Source organism: Brachypodium distachyon, chromosome 1, assembly GCF_000005505.3.
Source record: "Brachypodium distachyon strain Bd21 chromosome 1, Brachypodium_distachyon_v3.0, whole genome shotgun sequence".
Lineage (NCBI taxonomy): Eukaryota > Viridiplantae > Streptophyta > Magnoliopsida > Poales > Poaceae > Brachypodium > Brachypodium distachyon.
In genome coordinates, this window is record NC_016131.3 from 30,515,634 (window position 1) to 30,535,600 (window position 19,967).

Consider the following 19,967-nt stretch of genomic DNA (forward strand, 5'->3'; position numbering starts at 1 on the left):
TGATTAACTTGTTCCTGTTCTTAGACAAGCCCAAAGAGATTACATACAATGCAGAAAAAACAAGGCGAAAAACAGTCTGTGTGCGACTGCCTTTGCAAGTTGAGAGCACTGAAGAAGTGATCGCTGAAACACCCAGCATTTTTACAACCGCAAACGAAAGCATGAGATCAGAAAATGACTCGCTGCATCGTATCGTTCATACATGCCAGGCAACAGATCAGAAAGAAGCAACAGTTGGATCAGAGTTTCAGCGCAGTTGGATGCGAACGAGAAAGAAGTTGGCAGGCGGACGATCGAGATGACTGACATACATGGCGACCGAGACAGTCAGGGAGGGAGAGCGAGGAGGGCGATGTTGATCTCCATGACGCAGGCATGCAGCGAGTGCCTGGCGTTCTCGAGGGCCACGAAGGCAGCGGCGCGCTGGGGTTCGGTGACGGCGTGGAAGCCATGGCGCTGGCGCTTGCTCTGGCGGTCGAGCAGGAAGCAGAGCGTGGCGAGGCGTCCGCGGCAGCACTGCAGGTGCAGGCGCGTGGCCTCGTGGGTCGCCGCCGCGGCCTGGACCCTGAGCAGCGCGGCCCGCACGTCGGCGGCGTCCGGGTGGAGGTCGGCGAGGGAGGGGAGCGGCCGGCGTGGGTGGGGGCTGCCGCCGCGGAGCGCCAGGAGCTCTGCCGCCTGCATGTAGGAGGCAGCGAGGGTGAGGCTGGTGGAGACGCCGCGTGGAAGAGGCGCTGGAAGGAGTCCTGGCAGAGCGCCTCCGCGTCCAGCACGCGCTTCCGGACCCGGCACTTCCACGCCATCTCTCGGTCTCTTTGGGTTTCTCTCTGTCGCTGGCGGCGGCTGGCGGGGGCTTGTTTGGCGTCTCGGCGTCCTGCTCGTCAAATAGGGAGCCTGGCGGAGTGGGCCCCGCTGCCGTAACCAATTACCCCACCCGCGGTAGAAGTGAAAAAAGAACGGAAAGATTTGAAACCGGCAGGCAGCTGGCAGGAAATCAATCGGAGCACGCAACTCCGATCCCAAGCCCAAGCCCGACGATGTCTGTGCCGGCGGATTTTGTTTCACAAATGCTTTTCTCTGCACCAACAGAAACAAAGCATTTTCCATGCATATGGATTCCTGGCCTGCATTGTAATCTCCAGAGAATAACTTCCACCCATTCCACTGTAAACAGACATTTCCGGCACATGTTACAACTCCACCAAAAAGGATACAGTACTACTGCTAGACAGTCTCAACTCTGAAACACAAACTCCCTACAAACAATCCTCATTTCGTATCTAGCTCTTCAAAAGAATCTGTATTTGTTTTGAATAAATTTTTCCATTCAACTACATATATATCTGTATTTGTTCATTCCAACTTCCCAATCAGTACTTGTTCTCAGTCCTGCAGCGGCAGGCACACTTGGAGTATGGTTTCCTTTCTCAATTCTCAGGCTGCATTCTCGTATGCTCTATAACTGGCGCCCCGGGTCATACCTCGACAGCAACCTCCTCTGTCCAAAATTCAGACAACAAAAACATGCAGGTACTTAACCACAATTACTTCCACTGTATTGTAATTTACAGAGAATTCAGAGGGCGGCTACTTACGATGGGCTCGAACTGGGGCGCCGTCAGGTTGGCCTCCAGGTTTCTCAGCACCAGCAAGATCTGCACCATGTAAAAAAAGGACTTCGATTCAGAATTCAATCAATCCATTAAATTGTAAGTTGGAAAGCAGAGCAGGGGGAAACAAACTTGATGATTCCAATGATCATGGCGAAAGAGAACTTAGCGACTTACCGTCTTGACTGTGATGGCGTCCATGTCCTTGAGTCTCTGCAGGTGGGCCTCGATCTGGCACGGCGTGGCCGGGTCGAACACGTCGCCCACGAACCGGTACACCTGCGCGAAATGCATATCGTCTGCAAGAACACCAAGCAAGCAAAAGCACCATTCAGCGTTCAGTTGAGTTGTTTCAGCATATAATATAACCTGGGCTTCTGCTACAGGATTTATGAACTTGTCACCTGGCGACAGCGGGAGTGGAATGGTGTCTTCCTCGGCATCGCTCGCGCTGCTGGTGCCGACCCAACCCATGCTCGTGTTGCCGCAGCCCGGCGGCGCTCCCATGGATGATGATGAAGAACTGCCGCCTGAATTGATACAGAGAAAGAAGAAGAAAAAAGTGGAGTTAATATTGCCGCTGGTGTTCCGAATGCAGCTCTGCCTGTGCGTGAGTAGAAGTGGGATTTGGATGACAAGAGCATTACAGTACCTGGGTGTGTTGGTTCCGGCTGGTTTCCTCCGTGGCTCACCCAGGCTGAAGAAGGGCCTGAAGTGCCTTCCCAGTTCGAACTCTGCATTTCTGAAAACAACATTCAGAACAAGAGCCTGTCATGTTAAAATCACTAGTAATCGTAAGCACGTATAATCAGAAAAGGCTCATGGTTGCGATTTGGAGTTGAACATTGGTCAGGACATTAGAACGCTAGCTAGTCTCAGAGGGCCGGATGAGGCAGAGTCGCTTGCCATTGGATGGAAGAAGGCCGGGGCAGCTCCACCCGATGGAACTCTGAACAAGGACGCCGGGTGGGCACTCCTGCGGCTGCCCGTGCAGCACCATCATCGGACTTGGAACCGCGCCGCTCCCGGCCGCCGTGCTCTGCGCCACTCCGAGGCTGCGAATCGGGTGGTGCGGTGGCAGCCCGGCGGCGAGGCCGAGCTTCTGCACCTTGAGGAAGTACTTCTGCGCATGGCTTCGTATCTGTCCACAAGTTAACATTGCATCAGAATTCTACAACCCTCTTTCCATGCATGCATTCCTTGTGACTTGTAAGCATGGTTTGCTCAGAGTCAGTAGTACCTGTACGGTGGTCTTGGTGCGGACGTGCTCCTCGATCTTCTTCCAGTCGCGGCCGAACCTGCAGCAGGAAGGAACAATTACAAACAGCGCAAACCAGAACTGAATTTAGCAAGATTCAGGCTGCTTCTTCTTCAGAGCAGAGCAATGCAGGCAGAGGCAGCGAGGTGAGTTACCTGAGCATGGCGTCGAGGAATCGTTCGTGCTCGTCGGGGCTCCATCGCTCCCTGGGCCTGGTGATGGTGTACGGCTTCCGCGCCTTCTTCCCCGCGCCCGGTGGCGTCTGCTCCATGTTCTTGTGCTGCTCGTTGATAAATTGTTCGTTCCCGAGGAACACCAACACGTATATATACTAGGCGTAAGGATAGAGTTAGAGTCCGGCCATCTGCGGTCTAGTACGTTAAGGAAGGAAGGATGATCGTCGGCGATGGCAGGGCAGGGCTGGAACGAATTGAACTCGATCTCGAGCTGGCCTAAAGAATTAGGCGAGACGAGTTAGCGCGTACGCACAGTTGGCAGTTGCATGGATGTGGCATCTACATGGCGTACGCGAGGCCGGGCCTCGTGTCCAACCAAAGGCGCGGGCATGCTTATCCCTGGTATTCTTTCCGTTTGGGGCAAGTCTAGTAGCTATTTCTCCATCTCTTTTGATGTTCAGTCGATTTCGACTGCTCTTGTATCACGCGTCACCGCTTCCTTTGTCTTATCCACGCGTACGTCCGACAAGCGTTTAGGTACGAGGTGTCGCGTCCGGCCGGGATACAGCTGAGCTTGGCTGTTTGCCTAGCTTGTCGCCCAAAAGGCAAGTCTTGGCGCCACGCCAGGACCTGAAGTGGAATATTTGCACGTGTGTTAATCTGTACGTGTGTCCTCATGATCAGACAAGCTACTAAGATGGAATAGCACAGCACGTCTTACACGTTGCCGACTTGGATCAATAGCTAGCGCCGAGTATTTCTTTCCCTTTGCTGCGAATCAGTAGCTAGCGCATGTGTTCCTCGTGAGTTTCGTGCGTGCGCGGCCTGGACCAGATTTAGGACACGTACGCCTCCAGTCCTTCTCTTGAAACAAATTAATGAATTGAACAAGGACGACATTGGGTCTTGTGTAGGGTGCAACAAAAAACAAACCGCATCCATGAACCATGCAAAGGATTCTTGGTTCCTTCCTTCCTTCCACGGAATGAATTAAACTCAATTAATGATGTTTAAGTTAACGGATGATATATTGGCCGGTTTCATGAAAATAGATAACCCAGATTATCTCTGACCAAGTTTTAATAATTAAAACACGCACTGAAAAAATGGACTCTCCATGCATGCACACGTCTTGATGAAATTTGGCTCCCGAACATGCTCACTGGACCTCATATTTAAAAACGGTTTTGTTATTTCTAAGTCGAGACTGAGAAATAGACAATCCCTTATAATAACAATTTTTTTATTGCTAAAAACAATTGAAAAATAACTATCAACGACGTTAACAATTGTCTGGTTCAATCACTTGAGATGGTTACGACATTTATGGAAGTAGAAATGATGAAAGAAAAATTCGTTGGATGACTATAATTGTGGACTGAGAAATAATTGTTTCCAATAAATAAAAGGGTACAATGGTGGAACAATGGATCATAAAACACATGTACTTTTCTTTTCTCTTTTTGCATATAATAACGTATGAATACAATTTTATACGAGAACTGCAACACGTCGAGGGTCCTGTGGTCCAGCAGAAGCGGCACGGCCTAAAACGGTGAGGAGGCGCTCAGGACCAATTAAGGTGGAAATCAAGAAATGGCCTGTGCAAAAGGGCCAACACAATGCAAAAAATAGATTCCAAGTTGCAACAGATTAATCAAGACGCACCCATGATATATCAAGTAATCAACCAAATCAAATTACCAGCAGCTCCAACAAAAAACACTGATCCTTTACAAGACCCAGCAGCATTGATGAAATTCATCGGTAACTTGTTGACAGTTAGAACAACAAACCAAAGCACAAATCGGATTGAATTGTTGCATCACATTCACATCGTTCGGAATATCAGATCAATTAACACTACTGGGATATCAGACCAAGCAACAGCAAAGCATTTACGAATCAATCGCTGCAGCCTTATCCATCTACAACTGGAGCATCCTTGCAAGAAACAACAGAGGAGCCAGAGGAACCTGTGGCTCACCATGCAAAAGGAAGCAATCGCGCTCAGCGCTCAGCTGGGCGCGCGGTGGTCTGGATCAGGATCCAGGTTTGGAAGAACTGGTGACACACATGGTTATGCATCATCCTCACTTCCTGGGCGGCCTGGGCGGTCTCTGTTTCCATCACTTGGATCAGTTTTGCTGCATCATCGCGGAGGGATTGGCGGATTCCCCACTTGTCTACACCGGTATATACATAGTCCAGACAGCAGGCAACTGACCAGATGATATCCAAACTCCTGTGGGCATGACGAGAAGGTTCGGCCCGTCTCCCCTCCCACGTCCTCAGATCGACGGCAGAGATACCGAGATGCGGGGCACAGATATGGAATAGATGGCTCGCCTCTGGATGATGGCTGCGGAGAGCAGAGATGGTGTCTTGAGCCCGGCGAAGCCTCAAGAACACCCGATAGAAAATGGGTTCCTCCTCGTCGTCCTAGGAGGAGTCTTCGTTGGCGTGATCTTCACGGTCGGTGAAGCGGCTGCGGTCGCCGGAGGCCCACTGCCGCCGACAGTGCCCTATATTGCGGCGGAGCCCGTCCATGGCCTGGGCGGCGCCGTTGCCCGCGAGGACGACGTGAAGCAGTGTGCCCGGCACGGATCGCGCGACGAGGCTCCAGGAGGCGAACCGGCCTCGGCGCCGGCCCCGTGCTCAGCTCGTACGTCGGCAGATAGACGCGGTGAACGAGCGGAGCTTGGACGTCCTCGGCGATCTCGATTGCCTCGAACAGGGCTGCTCTCGCGGCCCGGAATGCCCCGAGGCGTTCCGCCTCCACCAAGTCGTCGACGTCCGCGATGTGAAGCTCACGGAGGAAACGGTAGGCGGCCCCTAGGTGGCTGCCGGACTTGAGAACGGCGCCATACGCAGCCCCGGCGCGAGCTCTGGCCGTGCGCATCCTGCTCCGAAGGAGCTGCTCCTCCTCGTCCGCCGACCCGAGGTGCCGGATGGCTAGAAGCTCCGCCACGCCAAAGGCCACCAGCGCTCCGGACGCCGACGCCAACAGCGCCTCCGCTGCCTCGAGGGAGCGCCCTTGGTCGTCGGCGCTGATGCGGAAGCAGAGCGTACACAGCGAGCGGGCGAGCGATTGGCGGACGAAGTCGATTTCGACGTCGGCGTCTTGTATCCTCTTATGGAAGAGCTCCTTCCATGGCAGCGCCGCCGCCATCTGTGCCTGGGAGGTGTTTGGGTTCTGGCTTGCCGTCTCGGCGCAGCCGTTTTGTTCCTTTATAAGCAAGTTGCCGATTGGGCCCCACCGCGCAGGAGAGCCTGGCTTGAAGTTTCATCTTCGTTGACAGGTGGTCAGACGCTCGTGGGACCGCAGGTTCAGTGGGACTGGGTGTATAACGACCTGTGCGTCGTGTCCCGTGCCACGAGAGCGAGGTGATTCTGCACGATGCCGCGAACGTCATTGACAGGTGGGACCGGCACTGCAGTGGACCCCACGTCCGTAACAGAATGTTTACCTCTCTACCGTCTCCGGACGGAACTACTCGCCTCGCGCGCGGTACAAGAATGGCGAGGGTAATTAAAATATCACCACCGTCATACGTCTATGTCGGCATTGCGCAGGCAGGCAGCAGTTCCATGGACAATGTCCCGTCCATGAACGGAACTGGAGAAGTTGTTGATGTTTTTTTTTAATTTTTATGAACGCACACATTTCTGTTAACTTGTGAAAATCTACCGATTCCTAATAACATTGCAAAGCTACAAATTGCAAAGCACACATAGGGAGAAGACAATCCTTCTCCGGGCCGCTTGGGACGCTCGGTGACAAAATCATAAATTGCCTAATGACAATTTTGTAACTTCACTCTGGAGCCATTCACAGCCTACAAATGCGAGAGAACCCCCTCTCATTTGAGGGGTAGAAATTCTCGAGAAAAATACTATTCACTTGTTTCTCTTTCTCTGCCCGAGTAATCGGTCCCCTTCTTCTCGAACATCCCGTCCTCGGCACGACCCGACTGGCCTTGTAATCATCACGGTATCCTAGTTTAGAAAACCGGACCGGTGAGGCTGTCTGTTGATTGGTTCATCAGTTCAATAGCTAAGCCGAGAATGAAGAAATATAAATTATTTTAGTATTGAAATAAAGAATTTACATAGTCAAGTAAGACCAGTTCCTTGTTTTTAGTGCGTGCGGACTATCATAGTCACATTTTGGGTTTGAAACCTGCCCGCTCCTTTACCCAGTTGACCGACAGAGGCTTCGGTTCCGATTTTTTTCCGGTAAGACCGTCGGTCCGGTCCGCTATTGTCAACTAGGAATGGGGGGGCTAAATAAATCTTGCTCTTGTAAGTCTTGCTAAATAAATCAACAAAATTACGAATGTGCACAGAGGCCGAGGGTTTTCGAAAAAAAAGTAAAATAAATAAATAATAGATCCATCGAAACAGTAAGACTTGCATTGGCAACAAATATAGCACAATTTATTATATATAGACAAGGCCCTATAGAAAAACAGGAAATTCTTAGCATGCAGGGTCTCCCTATGTTTCCAATATATGTACAAGCTCCACGAGGAATTTAATGCCAAACTTTTCAGCTTTTATTAATAGCGTAACTTTTATGTACATAAATTTTATTTCCCTGGTCGTGGGTCAAAATTCGACCTGGAAAATGGGTATTGACCTTGTATATTTGGACGGAGGGAGTATCTCGTGGTTACCCATAGATCTAGAGTCTCCGTATGAATGTAGGTATTCAGATCCGGTAAAACCCTATCCATCTCAGCGGACATGGTCCCAAAAGGATTGCTAATGGGAACATATTCTGTTTCAGCAGTGATGACAGGCGGCGGCGGCGGCATAATAATCAGGCGGCGCCCGCAAATGGGGCAAGTCTGGTTTGCCTCGATGAGCCACTTCTCCACGCAGTGTCCGTGGAACCTGTGTCCGCACGGAGTCTCCTTCCAAGCGGACGTCGCGGCGGCCTCGTAGCATATGGGACAGACTCCGCCGCCGTCGTCGTCCACCGTCTTGAGCACGTCATCGAGTCCTTGTACGTGTTGCATGGAAACTAGAAACTCTAAAAAGGATTGGGTTTACGTTGTTGGCGAGCGAGCGGGATACTATGTTGTTGGTAGATATATGGCCCGGAGAGACGCGGATTAGATTAGATTAACCGGGCGGAGTCGGAACCAGAGCCAGAGCCGGCCTGGGTTCCCAGGTGCCCATGTACGAGCAGGATTCGGTCCTTCACGGTGAAAAGAGAAGAAAAAGTAACTTGACCGTAACGACGAAATACAGTAGGAGTATGTATGTTGGATGGCGAGCTGGATCGCGAACGTACGGCTCTGATACAGCATGCCGTTATCAATTGAGTTGGCCGTTGCCTGGAGGCTTCTGGCCGCTGATTAACTTGGAGATTCGATTAGGATTTGCTCCAAGACCAATATAACAAGTGAGGAAAAGGGTATGCGTCATCCAAATTGAAATTCTTCACGTCACGAGTTTTACTTAAAATAACCCCGATTATGATCAAAGCCTAACCTTACACTTGAATAAATTCCTAGTATAATATTTTTGAACACCAAAAAAAGGCAGCAAACCATTGGAGATGTTTTCCAACTTCAAAATTGGGCAAGTCATATTATCCCCCTCTTTATTTACAAAAATGATTCAAAAATTAAAATGATGATGCAAACTGATCATGCATGAACATGTTAAGCTTTGTCAACATCCGAATTTATATATGTTGAGAATTAAAAAAAAACCTAGTCATCCACTTCAATTCCAAGGATCAACCACACTGCTAACATGCATCTTAATGGGTTGCATCACATCGTTCATACATGTATTAACTCCAGGCAATTAACAGCAAACATCCACGAATTGATCGGTACTGCGTTAGCATCTAAAGCAATCCTTGCAAGAAACAAGAGGAACAACAGAGGATATATGGAGTTGGAATTGGACGGACCACGCATGTCACTAGTCATCTACGGGACGGGGTCAAGGAAGCAGTAGCGAGCGAGCGCTTGTACAATGAAATCAAGAGAGAGACCTCGCCAACAACGGGAAACGTAGAATCGAAGGATTAAGCTGCTGCTGCAGCTGTAGGTCACTGGATGCGGGCGACAGGCTTGGTGGCGAAGATAACAAGCGCGGTCATACTCACCGTCCTGTCATGCGCGTAGCAGAGCTCCCTGGCGACGGCGCTGATCTCGGATTCAATGGAGGCGCGGGCGTGCGGGGCAGGAAACGGGGCACCGGGGAGGCCGCCGAGCATGAAGGCGACGCCCTGCACGTGGCCGCCGCACTCGCGCAGCCTGGTGAGCGCGTCCCGGCCGTGCTCCCTGGCGGACTGGAGCTTGGCCAGGGCGAGGCGCACGTCGTCGCCGTCGTGGAGGAGCTTGGCGCTGGCCACCGGCTCCGTCGGGATCCGCCCGCAGCCCCGCAGCGCCAGGAACTCGGCCGCCCCCATGTGGGCCATGGACGCGGAGAGGCACCGCGATGCCTTGGCGATGTTCTCCGCCGCCGAGCGCAGCTTGTCGGCGTCGGCGTCGGCGTAGGGTCCCAGTACCTCCGCCTGGTCGCGGTTCGCGTCGGTGATGTGTCTCCGGGCGTCGAGGCAGTCGTCTAGCGCCCGCAGCACCTCGCCCTGGAACACCGACCTCCATTGCTCAGTCGGCTGATGCATCTCTCTCTTGTCTTTCTCTGTGTTTCTCTCAGAAAGAAAGAAAGAAAGAAAGAAAGAACGAACGAAAGAACGAAGCGGAAAGAAATAGGTAGCCTGGAGCCTGCAAGTGAGGTGATCCTGCACGACGCCGCGAGGTTCACTGACACGTGGGGCCGGCCCTGCGGTGGACCCCACTCCCGTAACGGAATGTTTACCCCCGCTGCCCTGCCGTCTCCAGCCTGGAACTACCTCGCCGGCCTAGTAGAAGAAGAAGAAGAAACGAGGGTAATTAAAAATATACCGCTACAACCGCGCCTACAAATAGTCTCTCTCTCTCTGTTTACTAGAATCACAAGCCGGACACCCGTAAAGCTAGCGGCAATGGAGGAGGCGTGGCGGAGGACGGCGAGGGCGGCGGCGGTCCACAGCCTTGCCATCTGCTACCGCATGGCGGAGGAAGCAGCAGTCGGCCCCATGGACGGCGCCCGCGTGAAGCTCCTCGCAGCCCGCACGCACTACTTGGACCTGAACGTCTTGGGCCAGGACACGGGCTCCGAGCAAGCCGTGGCCGCCGCAATGCCAGCCACGGCCCGGATCGGGCTCGCCGCACACCAAACAAAACAACTCATTGAAGCAAAACAAGAATAGACCACTTGTATGGACTCGCTAGGCATGGTCCCTCATTAGGACGGACAATTCGGCCAAATCGGAGTCGGTGCTAAACATTGATCCAGAACGGGTACGTTTGGTGTTATAAGATGAGCACACCAAACAAAGCTACTCATCGAAGCGAAAGAAGACTAGACCACTTGTACGGAATCGCTAGGCATGACCGGATGAAGCGTGCCGACAACATCCACATGGCGTGCAACAGCGTCTTCTCACTCTGCGCGCCGCACATCGGGGAGGCGCCGCAGTGGCACGGGTAGCAAATCCACCGCACCACCGCCGTCGTCCACACGACCATGGCGCTGCGGTGGCTGCACTCGGCCTGGTCGCGTGCGCTCGCGGCCATGAAGATCCTCTTCATGCTCCAGGACAGGGAGCCGCTGTCCCTCGTCTGGGTCGCCTGGGGACCCGCCGCCCTGCAGCTCCTGCGCCGCACCCAGGAGGAGCTGCGCAAGGCGCAGGATGAGGTGTGGCTCATGCAGCGTGCTCTTATCCTTCAGTTCGCCGCTGCCCAGAGTTCGATTCATCACCAGTGATCGAGTAGATATATAGTCTCTTACGGTTCTGCTCTGTTCGTCTCGATCCTCTTCCTCTGGAATTCCGTCGATCCTTGCAGGAATTGATGCTCACTTTGATCAGTTAGATAGAGTGCTGCGGATCGAACATTAACTGCTGCTCAGCTTGTTTCTGCAATCTTCTGTAACCTGATGATCCCTTTGAGTTGCTATGTAGATCAGAGTTTCGGTTTGTAGATCAACTTGGAGATTCCATGTACTAGAACAATATTGATGCTCTGTGATGTTCTTGATCTAGTTAGATAGAGTGCAGGTCATTGCTGCTTAGTTTGTGCAGCGACTTGTTCGATTGTTTCTGCAATTAATCTTCAGTAACCTGATCCATTTCTGAGTTCAATCATCTATATATGTGACACATCACTGGCTATCCCATGCGTCAAAACTACAAAATTGATTGATCACCATTGATTTCTCTATTATAGTTCCTGGTTTACTTCAAACCTGCATGCACAACTCCAAACATATTTTCAGTTGCCGCCGTGCAAAGGCAGACTGTGAAAGTCAACGGGCCGACTTAAGGGCCTTCAACAGGCCCAGTTTAGCGGTGCCATCCGTGTGGAGCGCCACCGAATCCAACATCAGGCCCATGGACTCCCGTCCCCTCTTGTTTGCTCACATTATTCTTTTGACGAAAAAATCCGTCACAGTTTCAATTCTGTTCGTTTATGCGAGCTCAATGGCAACGCTGTATTCTAGCTGTGTACCGTACGCGCACGATTGCAGCGGCGATGTGCTCTAAAATCTGTGCCAAGTCAGCTTGAAAGTAACCTTTTTTTTCAGCAATTTGTCCAGTTTTAGGAGCTAATATCTGACAGGGTTGGGTACGAGGGACGGTAAGCTGCCGAGATCATCTTTGTCACGAAACGAGATATGGTACTTCAGATAAAATAGCTAGGAAGAGTTTATTGGAAGAGATCAAGACATGGTGCCGGCTTTCACATAAACTCCGCGCCGTAGCGTCACTGTAGTGTTTTCCCTTCTTGCATTTAAAAAGAGAGAGCATGTTTTCATTCCTTTTTTATTGTAATAATATGTGAATTGTTCTTTTGCGGGGAATTATCTGTGAATTGTGATGGCATGCGCATCACTTTGCCTCTTTTCCTTCTTCACAATATATGTATCTGATGGAAATTAGTGCATCATATCGTTCATAGATTCCAGTGTAACATCAATAACCAACAGCTAAAATCACGTACAACTGATTGGATCAGTATGTATGAAACTCCAGTCTTGCTTTGTAACTTGTCTAATCCGCACTAAACCTGTTTCACACTTTGGGAGAACTATATGATGGTAAGCTGAAGTGTTCGGGGCAAACTTGTGGATTTAATTCATGTTTTACACATTATGCTTATGTCTATTTATTATTTTTTGCTTTTCTTGTGTAGGCCAAACTTCTCAAGGTACTTTGAACTTCACATTTTCTGTGCCATCACAAATATCCTATTTATAGAAAAATACATATTGTTGAAAATTTTGTCAACACGGAGGTCAATTTTCCCGATATTGAAGAGAGAACAGTTTATGATCATGACAACACCACCCCAATTGCACAAGGAGAATACACTATCTGATCAAAGGAATAAATTTTCAGAAAGGAAGGGTCATGCATAGACATCCTAAACTGACGCTAGACCCCTACCTATAAATTTGCATGATCAACAACATGATAATTTTGATCTTATGATACATGACATAGCATCGGGAGATTGGCTGGTGCATTACAGGCTTAATCAAGCTGACCTTGCACTGATTGGCCGCTCTTCACCAGAGCTAAACCTCAGACACTTATTATGGATCGGAGTGACACGAGAAGCTAGAGTGGGAGCGGATGCAGTCCTGCCATCCCACTTCACAGGATAGGAAAGCTGGGTAGGAAAGCTAGAGAGAGCCTTTTCTATTGTAAATGAACATGCTAATGCTATATTTGGAGGGTCAATACTTTGTAAGTTCACTAGATTTAATGCAGCATACCGATCATGCGTGAAAACCACCGTAAGCTCAATTGGGTGGTTGTGGGGCTGGGGCTGGGAGGGGGGCTCCGCACCCCCCACCCCCACCCCATACTTGATTGCCCGGTTTAGGGGCTCAGTTGGTATTTAAATTTGATAATGTTATGTGACACAGTTCGCCGTGATCTTCCACTGTTCATATAAACAAAAAATGATGTGTATCTTGTCCGAACAAACGCCAAATTGTTTACGAACGTGATGATGGCATTTTTTATTTCATCTAGAAATCACGGCGTCGGTCTCTTGTGATTTTAGTAGCCCTGAGCATCTTGTTGTCCATGTACTATATACAACTATACTAGATGTGTACGAACGCTTCGCCGCACCGTCGAAGTTATTAGGTGACAATTCTTTCTGTTCTTCTTCCGAAGTCCACAGCCAACATGCACGCATGCCAAAATGGCACACCTTGATCTTTTTTTCTTCTTAGTATACAACCTTTGTTTTTTGTGTAACACAACTAAAAATTAATACATATTTCTTCTACACTACATGATATTTTTTGAATATTAATCACAAATATTTCACAGGCCTTCTCGGGATCAGATAAAAACGCAATCATCATTTTATTAACTCGGAAGGTACATACGTTCACCATTTTTTCAGAAAATCCTGCAATCTTGAGACCATCAAGCATCAGATTGATCGAAGATCAAGATTGCTAGAAATAGAAAAGAAGAAGGTAGACTGGCAATATAAGGGACGGATGATGCAATGTATCTTCAACCTTCAACCTGTCAATAAGAGAGACGAAACTGAAATAACTTGGATGAATTAATCCCAAATCTCTAGATCAGCCTTTGTAAAGGCACCAACACTGCAAGCACGCAATATCAGCGGTTATACATCCCAATCAAGAACCTGTGTCGCACCAAATCCACTCCACATCTCCAAGAGATAAATTGGAAAATTTTGCAAAGCGTGGCTGGGAGCAAGTTACTTAAGCAAGGAAAAAGGAGAGGGATTAGTGTAGGTGATGCACGAACACATCGTGCCGTTGGTGTCCACACCGAGGCGAATGTCCTCATCGACCAGGTAACGGGCTAGCGGCACACGGGCATGCATGCTCCTGCCAGAACTGCCGAAGTGCAGCAAGCCCATGTCAGAGCCGCTAACGGCGCCCAGCTTCTCAGCGAAGCGGCGTCCCTCCGTGCCCTCGCCGCCCCTGCAATTGCAAGCAAAACGGATCCATCGGCAAAATGGAAACAGATAAATTGTTGGCGCAGCCTTCCCATCGCCTACCTCGCTCTCCGTCGCCGTCGCCCAGTCGTCGTGCTGCCCGACACGGGCCTTGGGCCAAGATCCTCTTGGGGGGCGTCACAGCTACCTGGCAATAGCCGGAGCCCGGAGGTCGTCGCCCGGTGTCTCCTCTGCGAGACTGCGACCTCACCCGCGAAGGAACAGAGCCCATCGCCTCCCCGCGCTTCCACCCGTCGCGCAGCGACGGATCCAGGGGAACCCTGCAAGAACGACCTCCCCAACAACAGCTGCCAGGAACGGGGTAGACCAGCGACCGTGTCGGAATTGATCTCTGGCGGCCTACCCTGTAAAAAGGTGAGAAAAGAAGCTGCGGGAACGTCGGTCGGAAATGCCAGCGCACAACCTCTAGAAAAATCCAGCCAGCCAATGCACCACGGATGCACGCGTGTCACGTTGCAAAACGTTAGTCGCTGACTGTGGCCCTGTGCATGCAACCCTGCGGCCTGCCGAATAATGAGGAACTGCGCTGCGCCTCGGTGGAGCAAGGAGAGGCCGAAGAATCCTTCGTCTTTAGGATTTGAATGTTATAAGCCTGTACGAAAATATCGAAGTTCGACAATATTATTAAACGCTCGCTAACTCGGTCCATTAAGGGCTCGGTTCGTTAACTAAAAAATCAAACTAAACTTTCTTTTCATATCGTTAAGCTTAATGATCTTAACGATTGAGGTCGGCGAGCGCTCCTTAAGCTCGTTAACGAGCTCGTCTCGTACATCACTTGTGAGTTGCCACCGGAACTTATTTTGCTGCTTGATCTGTGTTGTTATTTCTCTTTTATTGTGCTATTTCCAATCTTTATAGCCCTATTCAGTTTCTGATATATTTTGTTTGCTGTCAAAATTTCTCCCAAGCAAATAGGTCATTCCAAAAAAAATTTGATCCGCATGCCATTTATTTATCTTGACGAACTTTTAACGAGCGCTCGCGAGCTCTTAACGAACCGAGCCGAACAATGGTCTCAGATTGTTAACGATAACGGTCTTAACGATCCGAGCCGAACAATGGTCTCAGATCGTTAATGATAACGGTCTTAACGATCCGAGCTCTTAACGAACCGAGCTTGACGAACCGAGCATACTTGTTAGCCAGGCCTAGTCATCAAGCAATCTTTATCAATTGAAGATGAAGGAAGCACAAATAGGATCGTGGAAGCATATGGTGGGAGCAGGCAAACCGCATCTTGTTCATATCTCATCCCCCTGTGTACACGTAGAAAGTTTGAGATTTCCTTTCTTCGGTGTTCAAAGTTCAAACGTATATACCCGCAAAACAAAAATTTGAAACATATAACTTTCTCAACTAAATAAACATATAATCTTGCTGAATTCGCAACTACTCTCTGTGTTTGTAAATACTTGTCGTGGTTTTAGCGCAATATTTAGGAACGGAGAGAGTACTGTTCTGCAAAAGCACTTGTTTAGGGCACAATTCAGAGTCTAAATCAAACACCGAATGACTGAATGAGTGATGTGTGTAACTTTGCATAGAGTCAACCAAGTTCGGAACTCTGAATTGATTGGGATGCATAGAGTATAACTTTTTAGCAGCTGATTTAACTAGCTAAGTTCAATCGAATTCAGTTGTTGATATTCTGATCGTCAGCTAGCTGTGTGTTGTCAAAGTCTACAAACGGCTAATGGAGTAGAATCGTTTAGCATCACTCAAGTTGGTACGGGCGCTGTTTTCCTTTTCTGAATTTGGTGGGGGGTCTGTTTCTGTTGTAGTACGGAGTACTAGCTAGTACTAGGAGAAAATACCATGTTGCTTATGCATAGGAAGTTGGCAAACAATTGTGGTTATGCAAGCTAGGTGTTAGGATCTCTTCATTCAAAATTGTGCCTAACTAACCTAATAAAGCGCAGACCTGTTGACAGGACGGAGGAAAAGCTAAATTAGTACCTATCCTTAGTAAAGTCGCATGGAAGGACCAGGGAGTGGAGCCATGGCTTCCTCGTGCTGAAAATTTTCTAACTTTTCAGAATCAAATGTCCAAGTGTCTGCTCCACTAAAGCGAAACAAAAACAGAGTTCAGCATCGAAGCGATCTAACCCTTCCAGGGAAGTGGATGAGGCAGTTTCATTTTTTTTTCAGGGTAGTGATTATATAAACACGACGGTTATCAATGGCGAGTATGTCCTGTGATCGTCACAAATAGTTGGCAGAGAAATTTCCCATATTTGGCAAACCAACCTTCAGTGGCGATCGAGCTTTTCACGGGAAATGATCGCCACTAATGTTGAGCATTAATTAGTGAGGTGCGCCCAATACTCGTCACTAACCTCTGTGGTCCTATAGCAGGTTCCGTGCTAGTGTTTATCAGTCGACTTAGACCTAACTGTTTCTTGGTTGAATATTTATAGTAACTTTGTGGATAATAAAGATCCCACCATATAAGGTTAAAAAAAGTGCATCCAACAAACATAATAAGTTAAAAAAAAGAAGATCCCATCATACATTAGCCCTTGAAAACCATTCCATTATGTAGCTGCTGATTCGCTCCCCGTTCCACAAAATTGATACTCATGCAGCCGCACAACCTTTCATATCTTATTCGGTTATATCAATTGCATACAAATTGCACGGATATATAGAACATGCGTACACTATACCGTTCGTACTTGTACAAACCACACACACAGATAAGTTTAACGAGCAAAAGAAAAACTTAATCAGTGATCAGAAAACAGAATAGCACCCATGGAATTACGCCCGGCACGTACGACGTGAGAGAACATAAGTATGTGGTATAGCGTTTGGGACGTTCGTTCATGCATGCGCGCGCCTAGAGCTGCTGGGCGGTGAGTCCCTGGACCTCAAGCTGAAACTTCTCCATGGCATCCTTGGGCAGACATACAGGCACCACGGTGCCCTCCTCCCCCTTCCCATTCTTCGACCTGGAGAAATAATTCGTCACGCCAGGAAGCGGGCCTTCCCCACCTTTCGCCGGCCCACCATACAAAGGCTCGCCCCACCCGAAATCCACGCTCTTGAACCCGGCATGGCTCACATCCGAGACTATGTACGTCCTCGTCAAGGCAAATAGCGGCCTGCCCCTGCTCACCATCAGGTCCGCCACGGACAACAAGTAATCGTAAGTCACGGCAGACTTGGCCTTCTTCACCAGCTCCAGCGCGAAGCCCATCCCGCCAGCGCACAGCTCGCCGGCCGTGGCCGCCGCCACGGAGTACGCGAACGCGTTCCCGTAGAACCCTTCGGGCAACGGCACGTCCTTGCGGCCACGGGCGTTCACGATGAACGAGAGCCGGACCTCCTCGTCCGCGCCGTACCCGAGCGCCGCCGTGCGGCAGAGCCAGACGCAGGCGGCCACGAGCTCGAACCGGGACGTGGCGCCTCGCATGTGCGGCGGCGCGCGTTGCCGGAGCCCCGCGATCTCGTTGGGCCCGAAGAAGAAGGGCACGCGGGACATGTCGCTTGCGGGGGTTGTTAGCATCCGGTCTGGCTCTGGCCCGCCGCCCGACGGCTCGCTGTACTCCAGGTGCGGGTAGGAGGGTTGTTGTTGTTGGCGTGCCATGAACATCTCCCTGCCCCAGGACGGGGTGATTGACGGCGTGGCTGCCCCGCGCGCCAGCTCGCAGATCGCCTTCTCGAACTGCATGCCCCCCGGCGCGTCCACCACGCAGTGGCAGAACCGCTGCCCGAAGATGAAGCCCCCACACTTGAGCCTCGTCACCTGATCACCAAAAAATTCGTTACACGGGGGAAATAAGTTGGTGGGACGTGACAGTGCACATCGATCTATCATGAGTATATATACCTGAATGTAGAGCAGAGGGCGGTCGATGACGGGCTCGACGCCGGCGACGGTGGTGCTCTCGAGGATGAACTGCTCGAAGCAAGGGAAGGGGGGGCTCTGCACGTCGCCGAAGTCGGCGGCGGTCAGGTCGGCCTCGGCCTCCACGAACATGACGCCCTGCGCGCCGCACTCCACCACGAGCTTCCTGCCGGCCTCCTCCTTCAGGCGGCCGGCGAGCGGGTAGTAAAGGACGAGCGCCTTAGCAAGCGCCTCCCGGATCACGGCGGCCGGGTCCTGGCCCCGCTTGTCAGGGTTGGCACGGTACAGGTGGATGCCGGAGCTGTAGAACCGCATGCCCTCGCCGTCGTCGATGTCGGACAGCGGCTTCGTCTCCCGCGGCGTCGGCGCCGACGGGGAGACCAGCACCGGCTCGCCTCGCCGCACCGTGAACGCCGGGAGGAGTGAGGACGCCATTGGATAGCTAGCGCAGCGATGGAACTCAAGGAGAGCTAGCAGGTGAATTTGTACGTAAGATGTGGAAGTGTACGTGTGGTGCCGTGGAATGTGCTGAGCTCAGTTAGGCGCAATTTATAGGGCAGGAATGCATGGATGTTTGGTGGGGTTGGTGCCAAATGCCAATGTGCCATGGCCGTCCGAGTCCAACGGAATTCGGCCAGTAGGTGCACTAGGATCGCTGGAGATCAGTGGTGGGCAGAGGCAGGCACAGGTACGTGGATTTGGCCATTTCGGATAAGCAAAGACGCAACACACACATTAAGCAAGTCATAATTAAGCACCTCGACGACATCTGACTAATCTGCAATGATGGTACTAATTCATTAGATTTTGTTTTGCTTTTTGGCAACGAGAGCTCGTTTCTTTATTTTCGGCTGTGCTCACTTTGCAAGGCACAGTGGTCCGTCTGACCGTCTCCGTATGTGCCACTTTCCCCGTTCACATCTTGCCTACTTCATATCCCTTTTCGTGACGATCTCGTGGTCAAAGTCTCCCGAGAAACCTTAAAAAATTTCTCATGGAAAATGACGGGTTAACTGTGGCACCATTCGGCAAAAGATGATTCTGGATTCGGGGTCGCGCACCTAGCTACAGCGCGTGTGTGGTGTGTGTGCCCCCTCTTGAGTGGCGTTTGGTGTGGCCGGTTGCCTGGCCGGAGACTAGTGAAAGTGAAGTCGCTCGGCTGGATTCAGATGTGTGATTATAATCAGGGCTTAAGCTTTTTTGACCGGAGGTGTAAAAGGAAATGACGGGGCCCGGGAAGAAGCTTTGGTTTGCGTTCTTAAACGATTAGCCCGCCAGCGTGCCCGTGTCAAATCCTAGAAATACTATTGTGTGGCACATTATTTTGCATTGTCTTTAATTTACCTCCACCAAATTCAACTGTTGATATGTTTGGAAATTGGCTTAGCAGGGTGGAGAAAAATTTAAAAGCTTATATTCGGATGGGGGTCGGATGGGAGTTTCTGCTTTCTGTTAGGATATTTGGAATTGTACGAATGATATCGTTTTTATTAATAGAGTCAGAGTTCCCCATATTTTGCAGGTTATCTTCCGGGTTACCCATTGGATTTGACTATGGGCTTACCTGATTTCTGCGTTACGTCACTCCCACAATGCCGGTTAGGTTCTGAAATAAATCCAGAGAAATGCGAGCACCATGTCGAGTCGGAGACTTGAACCTGAGTGGGCTGGTTACACCACAAGGAACCAACCACCTGAACTATGCTCAGTTCGCTGTGTTCATGATTTCTGATAAGTGATTTGTAAGACTTTTGAATAATTTCTAATAAATTTGGCTATGTGATCAGTTGATGCAGAGGCCGGGATTCCTCCCCATTTTGAAAAAAAAAACATGATGGCTTAAATTAGAACAAACGAAAACGCTTTCCATTGCACTTACCTCTCCGAGGCCTCTGGATATGCATTGTTGTTCACCCGTTTTGGGCATCGTGCACCGTCTCTAGCGAGCTAATCTCCCGTGATAGGATGCAAAATTACTTGATTAGG

General features: G+C 50.2%; 2 protein-coding genes across 3 annotated transcripts; both read right to left on the reverse strand.

Annotated features, from left to right (window-relative positions):
• Window positions 1-1,132: 1,132 nt before the first annotated feature.
• On the reverse strand, window positions 1,133-3,431 carry LOC100834369 (protein REVEILLE 5). Of its 2 annotated transcripts, none has more exons than XM_024457358.1 (8): window positions 3,021-3,431; window positions 2,848-2,905; window positions 2,514-2,748; window positions 2,260-2,341; window positions 2,012-2,137; window positions 1,785-1,906; window positions 1,593-1,652; window positions 1,133-1,495 (listed from the first exon to the last, which is right to left on the reverse strand). In XM_024457358.1, the coding sequence occupies exons 1-8, from the start codon at window positions 3,134-3,136 to the stop codon at window positions 1,473-1,475; spliced, it is 822 nt and encodes a 273-aa protein (XP_024313126.1). In that variant the 5' UTR covers window positions 3,137-3,431; the 3' UTR covers window positions 1,133-1,472. The 2 variants fall into 2 exon arrangements, with proteins under 2 accessions (XP_024313126.1, XP_010227459.1); XM_010229157.3 differs by having other exon boundaries at window positions 2,260-2,349; window positions 3,021-3,428.
• Window positions 3,432-16,701: 13,270 nt separating this feature from the next.
• On the reverse strand, window positions 16,702-18,516 carry LOC100830188 (benzyl alcohol O-benzoyltransferase). The gene is made up of 2 exons (XM_003563496.4): window positions 17,964-18,516; window positions 16,702-17,879 (listed from the first exon to the last, which is right to left on the reverse strand). Exons 1-2 carry the CDS (start codon window positions 18,414-18,416, stop codon window positions 16,971-16,973), a joined length of 1,362 nt encoding a protein of 453 aa, XP_003563544.1. The 5' UTR covers window positions 18,417-18,516; the 3' UTR covers window positions 16,702-16,970.
• Window positions 18,517-19,967: the final 1,451 nt, after the last annotated feature.